The following is a 12,052-nucleotide window of genomic DNA, read 5'->3' as shown; positions in this document are numbered from 1 at the left end:
GAAATAGGCTGAAATTTTTATCTGCTTTATCACTATTTTAAAAAATGCGAAATTTTAATTACTAAGTATCCTAAACTTAATTATGAAAAGTTCTCATTTAATTTTTAAATAGATTGAAAGAGATATGATGCAGAAAGACAAAGATACTGAAAACAACAAAAATCATTTATGACTGAGAAGAGGAGAGATGTTCACAGTATGAAGTTCTCTCCAAAAGCGTGAATTCAAACTTTCCCATCAAAAAATTCTTTCATTAAAATTTTTTGTATTTTTAAATTGTAGAGTTATTTTGGACTGAGTAGAGAACTACCTGCAAAGATTTCCTAGTTTGACATACATAATTGGCTTTTTTTTTTTCTTTATGAAACATTGAGTAATTTCCTTTATTAAGAATTATTTACTGTAAAAGAAATACTTTAAAAATATTTCTCAATAGTCTTAATTATGTCAATGATAGACATGATTTGATGACTTATTTTGTTCAAAATTATTATGCTTTAAGAATATTTTATTTTTTAAAGGTTACTTTTCTAATTTGGAGAAGTCATGGATCCTACATCATGGTCAGCTTACAGTCAACATTTCTCAAGACTAGGAGCTTCAATGAATCATCCGTCTAGCGCTTTAACACCACAAGCTCAGATGAATGATCTTGCATTATCTTCTTCTTTGCCTCGACAGGAGCATATTCCTGGTTATGGCAATGCTGGTGGACCTCATCCCTTCTTATTGGCTGCTTCTCATGGCTTGAATCCCTCCCAAGCCAATCACAATGATCCATCTTTCAATGCAAATTTATTTGCAAATTATGATGCTAGTCTTTTCTCATCTTCTTTCCCACCTGGCAATAAGGGTCATCTCTCATCATTTCCTCAAGGAGGGTTGTTTAAAGCTGTCAATCGAGAAAATGATTTTAATGATCTCAGAACAGGTTTTGCTCATTGTGGTATGGCAGCCTATTCAAGAAATTCTGATGGGAGTAATGCCTTACCTGGTAGTGCAGGACATTTATTTCCTAATTCTATGCCACCAGGATCTTGGAGGCATTCTGGAATGATCCCTTCAAACTGTGGACCCTTTGGAGTCTTACCACATGAAACTGTATTGCAAAGATCTCATTTAGTTGGAAGAGGTAGTGAAAAACTGAGTGGTCCAAAACAATCTCGAGGTTCAATACCAAATAGTTCTTTCGTAGAGCAAGATTTGAGCAGGGGGTATAGAAGCATTCTTTCATCACCAGCTCGGCCACCGTCGTCTTACGTAGAAGGCAGTAATACGTCACATTCCACATTGTTGTCCCCTCAAAATGATCCATATTTCTCTTCAGTGAGTGATAATTATTACTCCTCCTGCTCAAAAAATGACTTTGCTGCATATAGCTCCTATTGCTCTAATATGCCACCTTCTGTTCAGAGAGGTTCAATATCACCCTATTGTTACTCACAAACATTTGGAAATTTTGATTCCATGGATAAATCGGACCAGATAAACAGACCCGAAGCTACAAATGCTAGCACAAAACCCAGTGCCAATTCAAACTTCACTAATTTTGTGCCAAACAACAGCTTAAATGGCAGCAATCCATCTCAAGTTCATAATGGCCAAATATCAAGACAGTCTGTTATAACGAGCAATGTTAGTAACAATTCATCTACTTATAATTCTGAATCTCATCCCAACCATTCTTATAACTTACGAGAGGCATATCCATATCCTCCTGTTCCTCCTCCTAATGATAGCAGAGAAAGAAACAGGCAGTCAATGGCACACTCAAATAATAATCATTCATCTGCTAGTCAGAATCTGTATCCACCTATGAACACTCCCATTCCTGCATCTACTCCCGCCCATACTACACCACCCTCTTCATCTATGGGTCAGGCTTATGTACCAACACCTTTACCTTTGAGCCATGATAGTGGTTGTTCATCTGTTAATAGTCAGTCTGTAATGTATCATTCACCTTCAAATGATGGGTGTTATTCGACTCACTCGGAATCGGGTTCTCCTGCTAAGCAAGATTTATCTTCGCCATCTGTTTACTCGATTGAAAGCAGTAATTTGAGTGTTAACAGTGGGCCTTTCACCGATAATCATCATGGCCGTGCCGATGGTAATTACGGGAACGGCCCGTCGGAAGTAGTCGATAACAGTGGTCGAAATTCGGCTAAAGCGATCGACAACTGCCGCTCTTCACGCAAGGATGCTCATCTAACACCTTTAGATATGGTTAAAATGAATAAAGAAAGCTATCAGGGAGATGTTAATTACACTAATAGAAGACCCGTGCAAACTCAGGCTCATGCAAAGAATCATTCTGAAGGGACTATCAAAAGGAAAAACGACTTTCCATTTTCACCAAACTCCTCACCCTCTGTTCTCGATTTTGCTTCAAAAGACAAAGCTAAGCTCGATCGTAAATGTAAAACAGACGTGTCGACTAATTCGTTGCCTCTAAATTGCACATATTCTCATTTGCAAAATAGACAATCTCAACTATCATCTCCTGAATCGGCAGGAGATGCGGAGGATAACAAAAATGACAGCACCTCCATACAGAGCAATGAAAGTCTTTCATTGGATGAAGAAATGCCTGTTACTAGCTCTCCTCTTCCAGTTGACTTGTCACAAGTAACGTCCATGAATTTAACCTCAAAGAAGTCTGATTCTCCTGTTGGGGACACAAAGGATCATCTTCCTGACCTAAACTATGAGACAGATAAGTCTGGAGGGAAGTGGTCTCTAACAAAACAAGAACTTTCAAAAGAGAGTGGTGGTGATGATGAAAAAAGTGCAGTGAACAGCATGAGTGAAAAAGATAAAGATGAACCATTGATAAGAACACCTCCTCCTTTAGATGAGCTGTCTGATGAATCAAAAAAGTTGTGCAATAGTATTGAAGATTTAGGATTCCTCGCTGGTCTCTCCTCAGATCCTGATGTCGAAGATAGTGCTTCTAAAGGTAGTTTTTCTGATAAGAAAGGGAAAAGAGAGAAAGGACTTTTGCAGTCCTTTCTTACATTTCTGGAAAGTAGCAATGATCCTCCAGTTCCTACAGACCCTATAAATCTGGAATCAAAACCAGATCAGAAAGAAGATGTTGTGAATTCTCCAAAAAGTGAAGAAATTGTAAGGAAAGAGGATGACGAGATCCCTAATGATAACTCCAAATTAGCTGAAAACAAAACTTTAATCGAAGAGCACGACGATAAAGACAATTTTGATGAAGCTCCTTCTCTAGATCCCACTTTATTTGGTTGTTCCTCGTTGCAAAAAGAAATGGTCGTGCCAAATCCGGAAGCTCCTTCGTTTTCGTCAGACGAGGATGAAAACTCAACGCAAGATATATTTGATTCAGTTGCCATGGCTATTCAAAGACTTTGTGAAGATAATGAAGAAGATCACACTGATAAAAATAAATCTTCTTGTAAAGGTAATGCTAAAAAAGAAATATCTGGTCAGAGTAGCTCGGAACCCACCCATAACGTGGAACAGACTACTGATAATAATGTAACCGTTAAAGAAGAGACTCCCGAACAGTGCTCTATAAAAAGTGCTCGAGTCGTGAAGAAGAGAGGTAAGAGGAGGAAAGCGAGTCATTTACTAGTCATAAAAGTGAAACGTAATGCAGAAAAACCTCCAACAGACGTTAAGAGTTCAAAAACTATTTCAAATGCCAAAACAAGGAATGCTTCTAAAGTGAAGCAAAACTCTCAATGTTCTCCTAGACGAGTGTTGATGCGAAAATGCAAAGAAAAGGATTTAAAAAATAAGAGAGCTGGCTCTAAGAGAAGTGGGTATAATTTACGCTGTATTTTACATTAATGCAAAGACATTATGTAAAATTTTGTCTGTCTTTAATTTATCTGTCTTTAATTTATGAGTTTATTTAATGATATAATTAATAATTTGACCGATAATACAATTTGATTTTACAATACAATTTGGTACTTGATTTAAATATATTTACTGCAATAATAATATTAAACCAAAATAAAGTTGTCAATAGTTTTCAAATGTTGCCAGGGCGTCATAGATGAAATTGGGTGATTTGGCATTTTTTGTTCTAAATAAAAGAAAAATACTGTCACTTGATTGCTTCATTGAGACATGACAATTCACATGCAACGGCGTCTGAATGGGAGGTCATTTTCATTATTCGACAAATTTTGCTTAGCAATTTTGCATATTTACAACAAAAAAAATTTCTCTTATTTTAATAAGAAAGCACTTATGAAATTATGAACAATGCATCTTACTTTTTTTAAATTTTAAATTTATTTAGAGTAATTAATTGGAAAGCAATAAATAAAAGAAAGCTTAGACTTTAATGTTATATAGAAAATATCAAGACATAAAAATTGGAGTATTAAATAAAACTTAGGAGAAAAAAATTAGATATAAGGCGGAGCCCTCTTGTGATTATAAAAGAAACATTGAGAACTTTGTGTCAGTAGAAAGTACTTCTCCATTAAATTAATGAGAGGCTCTTATAAAATTCATTTGATACAAGAAAAAATTTTAAAACTAATTCAGAATTATCTATAGTAATTTTAAAATAATCATTTTTATTTTATCTGTTTATATGCTGGTTTAATTTTCTTTTTTGAACTATGCATATTAACTGTAAAAATTAAGTATTAAATTACTATATCTGTATCTACTTAATTACTGTTCATATTTTTAAATTCAATTTAAATTAATTCAGAATACTTTTTTTTAATAATTAATTTATTAGTTATTTTCCTTTAACTACTGAAGCTATATTTTCATTTTAAAGCATGATTCTTAGAATACTTACTTTTATCTCAACCTGACATTCGACAAGGTTTGTCGATCACTAATTTCTATGTTGTTCGATTCATAGAATAGTGAAAAATAGTGTCTTCCTCTAATCTGGGAATTAATTTTTATTTTAATAATCATTTATTAGATGATTCATTATTTTATTTATTGATTAGAGTAAAAGTAAAGTATTCTTACAACAGCATGTAGGAGAAGCAAAGCCCAGCATGTAGGAGGGAAAAAATTAACCTATTGTGAACATATTAGTAATGAAATAATATTTTTTATTGAAGCTAGTAAATTACATGCTTATTAATGATTTGGTCAAATTCAAAATTTCATTAGGCAACATTAGAATCCCCCCCCCCCCTCCAAAATATAAGTTTATGGAGCCCCTTTCTAAGTAGTTTGAAACTCGATATTTTAAGAGATAAAACTTTTCTGCCAGTCTTAAATATTTGATTGCCAATGGCAAGTGGAAATTTCTTCTAGCCCTGTTATAGAGAATCAAAATATGCCCTCCTTTTTTAAGTACGGTAGATGATCTCTATAACCTCAAAATGCGAGGCTTTGCCCTATAAAGAGTTTTGTGTTATCCATTACACATATCATTAAACTTACCAACTAAAAATGGCAATGTATGAACTGATCAATATCAATATATGCTTTAAATAAAAAATACTTTCTAGAGAAAACCATCTCAAACATTAGAAATGAAATCCAACAAATTTATCAATTTGGCTTGCTTTAGAGATTGTAAAGTTTTCTTTCATCTAGAATTCTGTTATAGAAATTTTTTGTATTAAAAATTGATAATGTTAAAAAAATATTTTTGCCTTAAATAGACTTCTGTAAAATTTTTGCATAGATTTAAAGTAAAATTTGGTTGCAATTTTTTTAATTGGGTTCTAGAAAATGCTCTAAAATTTTTTATTTATATATATATATATTGTTACAACTCTTAATTTAATTTTTATTTTTCTACTTTTGCGGATTTAATTTTAACTATTAAACTAATGATGAATTTAACTTATTGTACTCAGCAGTATCTTTCAAAACATGTAAAATACAAGGCTAATAAATAGACATATAAATGCAAGAAATAATACATATAAAATACAAAGCTGTGAAAGATAAATCTAAGAAGGATTATTATAGATTATCAATGGATTTTTCTGTCTAAGTTATATCAATACAATTCTGTAATTAGAATTTTCAGAAAAATAACTTAGTATTTTACCTTTTTCTTAGATTTGTCTTTCTTATCTTGGGTTTACTGCCATGTTTAACTTTGGCTTTTTCTTTCGAATAAGGTAGCAATCAATCAAGCAATTTTATATTGACACGGTCACTTTCGGCAGTATGCATCTTAATGTAATTTATGTTGAAGCAAATTTTTACTATCATCTAAGTTGTTTTCTGTCTGTTAAAACAAAATTAAAAGTGAAATTTAAATGATTTCGAAACAGAAATGTTGACCATGTAACTTTATTGTTCTTATATTTTAAGAAATAAATTTGTACTCATTATAAAAGTTTTGACACCCTATTTCTCATATCTGATATAGTGGAGCTTTTATTTTACTTCCACCATCTTAAGTTTGTTAAGAACTAGAAGAAAAAAAAATTATAAAAGTTTTTTGACTTAGAATCCAAGAGTTATTGTAATAAGTATTCACTATCTATTTTATTTATGCATATGAATATTTTGTTACTAATATAAATGTTTATTTAAGGAAAAACCCGGAACTGTGTTAAAAGAAAGTATGTGTTTGAAGAACCAGAAGAAAATAGCACAACTGTTGATGTAAAAGATGATTCTCCCAAAGTTGTCGAAATAGATGATATTGATGAAGACAAGGTTTGTAAACTACTCTATGTGTTTTAAAAAAAGTTTTGCGTAACAGATTAATTAGGGTGGTTTAAAAATTTTCATACTGATTTATGGTATCCCTTTTAAAAATATTCTATATTCTGATTTTTTTTAAAGATTTATAATATTGACAGTTTCAAATTTATCCAAGGGCATAATTTGATTCTAAAATATTTTATATTCTGGCTAAATGTTGTATAGTGCGCAAAAACATAAATGTTCCATCCTGAATAATTTTCGAGCTGCCAATTGGATCTTCGTCTTAATGGTTTGAGGGGGTTATGTCAAATGTGCTAATTAATTAGTGCAGATGATATTTTAAACTATGAAATCAGACACGAAAACGTACCTTCTCTGAATAGACGTACCTTTTTTTGATGGATTTGGATTTCTTATCCACAAAATACAGGGGATAGCTGCAACCTGGGAAATATGGCTTAAAATATCATCTGCACTTATTAATTAGCATCACTTCCTCAAACCAGTAAAATTGAGCCCTACAACATGAAGATCCGGTCGTCAGATCAAGAATTATTCAGGATGGTCCGTTTATTTTTTTGCGCCCTGTAATTTTACATGGCAAAATTCGAAATTTGAGCAAAATAGGTCAAATAGTTCCTTAGAAATTGCATATTAAAAATATGATTTTTTAAAATTTCTTATCTACCAAAAGGCAATTTATTTTCAAATCTATCTCTTAGTAATTTTCATGCAGTGATGTATCAATTAAGTTGAAAATTTTAATTAACTGCATTTCTAGTTAAGCAACAGAATTTTTGATCCTAGGACAAAGAAGCATTATTGTGAATAACACTTTTATACAAACTGGTAAAAGAGCTTCTTATTTTCCAAAAAAAATTAGGCAATTTAGTAATGAGAAGTTTAAATTCTTAATTTGATTAAAAAACACGAGGACTTTAATCCATTGAAGATTCGACATGTGTTTTAATTAGAAGATTTTTTGTTTAGAAAATCTTTACATTTGAAGTGAAATAGTTCTCTACAGTGCTCTCTCTAACCTATGACTGAACTTTGGGAATAGAATCTAATGTATCCGAATTTTCTTGGTCCAATAAGCAGTAAAAACTTCAGTTCCAGTATTTAAATATTCTTCTACTGGGATAATCTGTTATGATGTCCTACTCTTAAAAAATTTTGTTCACTAAGAATCTCTTGAGAATTTAAACATTATATAACTAAATCTTGAAAATATAAATATACTAGCTGAAGTTTCTACTCATCAATAGTCATTTACGATGAACTTTTTGAACAGTCCAGAACTAATAATGCTCTCCCTCCCCAATATAATTATGGTCCGAAACTTGAAATTTAATTAATAATATTTACAAGATTTAAAATAAGTAACATTCCTGGACAAAGTAGACCGACATAACTAGGAGCAGAGACTGCCCTAGGCTGGACTAAATTGCCCTCATGTTTTAAAGGCTTCTCGATGTGTACGCAGCAGCTTCGTGACAGATAAAGGTGAAAGGCAAGCTTGTATCCTTCAAAAAGGAAAATTGCTTTGTCATTTCCTATTGGCTGTTTCAAATCGTTCCTTTTAGATAACTCAATTAACAAATATATTTTCTATTTTGTTTTTATTTTTGATTAAAATGACCTGTTTTTTCATGGGTCATTATCCTTTTAAGGAATTGTCTTCATTTTAGGAATCAATAAAATATCTATGCTTTAAATAGATGTTTTTAATTTTTTCACAGGAGATAATCCCCTTAAAAAAGTGTTCTAAAACTAGTTCAGCAGCTTCATCTTCTAACATGGAAAATGAGGAAATTATCATTAGTGATTTAAGTGCAGATGACTCTCTTGAAACTAAAGAAAACAAGGAATCACATAACATGGATATACAGGAAATTCCTATCTTAGATTCTTCAGGTCCACCCCCTGCAAAAGTGCCGGCAAAAGAGCGTCTTTCAACCGAAAAGTCGCCGGGATCGGCGGCGGCTCGGAAAAAAAGGATTCAGCGTAATCCTTATCGAACGAGAAAGAGAAGACGCAAGAGTACCAAAAAGACATCTGAAATACCTGTTGTGGAAATTCCTAAAATCATTGAACCAGAAATTACTAATACTTCATCCAGTGAAGCAAATGATACCCACTTAAAAGAGAATGCTATTACCAGCAACGAAAATTGTTCTAATGTTGAAACACATTTTAAGGTATTTTTTTTAAAAATTTCTTCACTTTATTTATTACATTATAATAAGTTCATGGTTATGGTATTTGTAGTGCTATTATTATCCCTTCAACAGCAAGTAACACCAAGAAATGAGTACAGATGTTTATCATCGAGCGCTGAATAAAAAGAATACGGAAATTTAGAAACAGAATTATTTTTTTTTTAAATGCAGGCTATATATAACATAAGACAAAGCAGTTAAACCTCATCAAAATTAATGATTAAAAGGAACTGAATTATTTTTCCCATTAAAACCAGCCAAAATACAATTTATTTATTTTTTACTCTTCTTTCACATTTTAATTTGCACCATAAAAAAAGAGAAAATTTTGGAAGAGGAAAAGTATATAAAAAGTGCTTTATTGGGCTTATTTTTGTTTTTTAAAAGCGCTAAAAGGTGCTTTTTTCATTGAGTGTTTTAAAAAAGTGCTTAAGTTTTGCTGTTCGAAAATGAGATTTTCAAAAAGACATTTTGATTTTCACCACGTATTATACAAAAGCGTGTTTTTCACTTTGTTTTATTCATCGTTTTCACACTTCATTCAACCACAATCTATTTCGGCATAGCGTCGATTGTTAGTGACACCTAACCTTTTACATGAAATATTTGTGAGTCCACATGTCCGTCTTCTAAGCTGGGTTCGGTGAGATTATTGCACTCTCATGTGCAACTCTGCTGCATTTGCATTTTGCACAATATTCTCAATTTCAAGCTTCATTTTCCACCCTCTGAAATCGAGTCGAAAAATCTCTCGATCTTTTTTATCATGGTTAATATACTAAAAAAAAAAGAGTTCTTTGTCAAAAGCTAGTTATTTTATCATGATCATGTAAAGTCTTTGAATATTATTTTGCATTTTGTTTAAGTATATAATGCTTATTTTTTTAGTACTTAAAAGGTGCTTTTTTCTTGTTGAAAGCTGTGCACCCTGATATAAAATGAACAGATTCTTCTCTCTTAGGATGTGATCACAATAAATATATATTTCTGAAAATGACTGAAATCTTTATAACCTTCTTTTATATAATTTCCAAATTCTTAAAATGTATGAAATGATTGTCCCAGCTTACTTTTGTAAATAATTTCTAATAAATTTATTGTATGCTTTTTAGACTGGAGATTATGTCATAAGCATTGAGACTAAGGAAAGTTCATATCCTCCCATCTGGCGAATAGAAGGGAAAAACGTATTGCAATTGTTTGAAACAATACAAAAAGAAGGATGCAACAGTGTTCTTTACAAAAATACATCTTCAGTAAGATTCTCATTTTAAAATTATGGATTGTATTTAGCTATAGAATTCACTGTTAACTTGTTATAAAATCTGCTTATTTTAATAAGTAGATTGGATGTTAAGATGGGGTCATCTTTCTGACTCATGCTTTATATTATTAAACAATATCTCATGTTATTTCATACCTGCCAAGTCTTCTGTTTTATAACGAAAACTCCTGTATTTTACCACTGTCTCCTGTTTGCCGTATGTTCTCAAATTTCTCCGTGTGTGTTGAAGAAATTTAAAAAAAAAAAAAATTTGATGATAAAATATCTATTGATGGCAAAAATACTTCTCCTATTCCTTCAGAATGCTGCAGTATGTTGAGTGTTAATTGTTTAAGTTGAGCTTTGATGACTCAGCATTCCCCTTCCTATGAGGTAAACCCAGGTTCAAATCCCAGCGACGTTCCGCATCCATCTTGCACCGACCACAGTGCTGACGAGAAATATCCTAAGTGGTAGACAGATTACGGGCTGGAGTCCCCCTTCGTCAGGCTAGTCCTATGAGTTTTTAGTGGTTTTCCTCTCCATGTAACTCAAAGGTGGGTTATTTTCATCTAAAAGTCCTCCACGAAGGCAAGTTTCTCCCAAATCTTGATCCAGGAGTTCCCTTGTCTTCTGGATTGGATTCAAAATGACAAGGCCACGAAGTTGAACATCAGTAGTCATAAACCCAAAATTGGTTCGGTCAGTAAAATCTCCGCTATTTTATTTCTCCAATGTTGGCAGGTATGTAATTTTATGTTTGTTGACATATTTCTATGCATCTTTACACTTTTTTACAGTAAAAGAAAAAAGCTTCCAAGCAAGAATTTTTTAGTATATTTCTAAACATTTAATGTAATAAATAGTGTTGAAAAACTGTATCTTTGACATCCATTGGTTAATGATGCTTCTACAAAGCACTTTCTTAAGAAAATCTTTTTGCCGTCCGGCAGTCAGGTACAGTGCAATTAATAACCCTTAATCTAATGATCGGATCTACATATACTCAATCTTAATGATTCATAGGAGTGATTTCAAATATGTCTTAGTGCGTGAAATTCCGATCCTAAGAGTAAAAGTTATTCAGAGTGATTTGTGTTGTTATTTATTTTATTTTTTTGCTCTCTGTATATCAACTGTTTATTTTGCTTCGAAACAATAACTGGCAACTCAAACTTATTGTTTTGTTACATTTTATAAAAAATATTAAATGTATTCATATAAACATTTTAATTTAAAAAATTGTTAATAGGATGTAAATCCTCTTGTTTCTGTATACACCTTGCTGCATCAGTTATTTATTTGCCTGTCAGGACGTCTTATCATTGTGTTAGATGAGTGATCATCTTTAGCAGAAATTTGAGGGCTCTGTCCTCGACTCCTACCTCAATTAATTAAACTCTATTAAATAATGATTTATGTTTGTAACACTATAAAAGATGACTTCTATAACTGTGCAATCTTTTTTGCAGTATTCTAGATGGAGCCCATCTTCAAAGCATAAATATTTGCTCCAGCCTGTAAGTGTCATAGAATCTAATGATGAAACTGTGATAGTAGAATTATTAAAAAGCAATGAAAACAACACTGTAGATGAGATAGATATTAGTGGGTGAGTCATCTTTTTTTTTTTGTAGTTTATTAAGAATTCAGGTTCTACAAACGTTATTTTACAAGCCTTAAAAAAATTATTTTATTGTTTATTATTGCTTATTTTTAGTACCTGTGATTATGCATTGCATCCAAACAAGGAGAGTTTTGAAATATATCTACAAATATTAGTCAGCCATGCATTAGATGTTGAGTTTATACCAGCAATTGTCAAAGACAATGGTTTGTCTCTATATATATTTATATATATTTTAATTTTATGATAATATGCTTTGTACTAAACTTATTCTGCATTTTAACATTATGAATTGGTATAATC

The 12,052-nt window shown here is 31.8% G+C and overlaps 1 protein-coding gene across 2 annotated transcripts in view; it reads left to right on the top strand.

Annotated features, from left to right (window-relative positions):
• The window catches only part of LOC107452495 (glutamine and serine-rich protein 1), a 34,824-nt gene that overhangs the window by 5,580 nt on the left and 17,192 nt on the right, over positions 1 to 12,052 (top strand). For both annotated transcript variants that reach the window (XM_016068980.3, XM_016068979.3), the window contains exons 2-7: positions 522 to 3,793; positions 6,521 to 6,645; positions 8,379 to 8,837; positions 9,971 to 10,114; positions 11,595 to 11,734; positions 11,843 to 11,955. In XM_016068980.3, coding sequence (XP_015924466.2) covers positions 547 to 3,793; positions 6,521 to 6,645; positions 8,379 to 8,837; positions 9,971 to 10,114; positions 11,595 to 11,734; positions 11,843 to 11,955 — 4,228 coding nt within the window. In that variant the 5' untranslated portion in view covers positions 522 to 546. The remainder of the gene's footprint in view (positions 1 to 521; positions 3,794 to 6,520; positions 6,646 to 8,378; positions 8,838 to 9,970; positions 10,115 to 11,594; positions 11,735 to 11,842; positions 11,956 to 12,052) is intronic.

The sequence above is a fragment of the Parasteatoda tepidariorum genome, chromosome 6 (genome assembly GCF_043381705.1).
Source record: "Parasteatoda tepidariorum isolate YZ-2023 chromosome 6, CAS_Ptep_4.0, whole genome shotgun sequence".
NCBI classification, from domain to species: domain Eukaryota; kingdom Metazoa; phylum Arthropoda; class Arachnida; order Araneae; family Theridiidae; genus Parasteatoda; species Parasteatoda tepidariorum.
The sequence above is the reverse complement of the archived record's forward strand: the minus strand, read 5'-3'. Positions and strand labels throughout refer to the sequence as shown.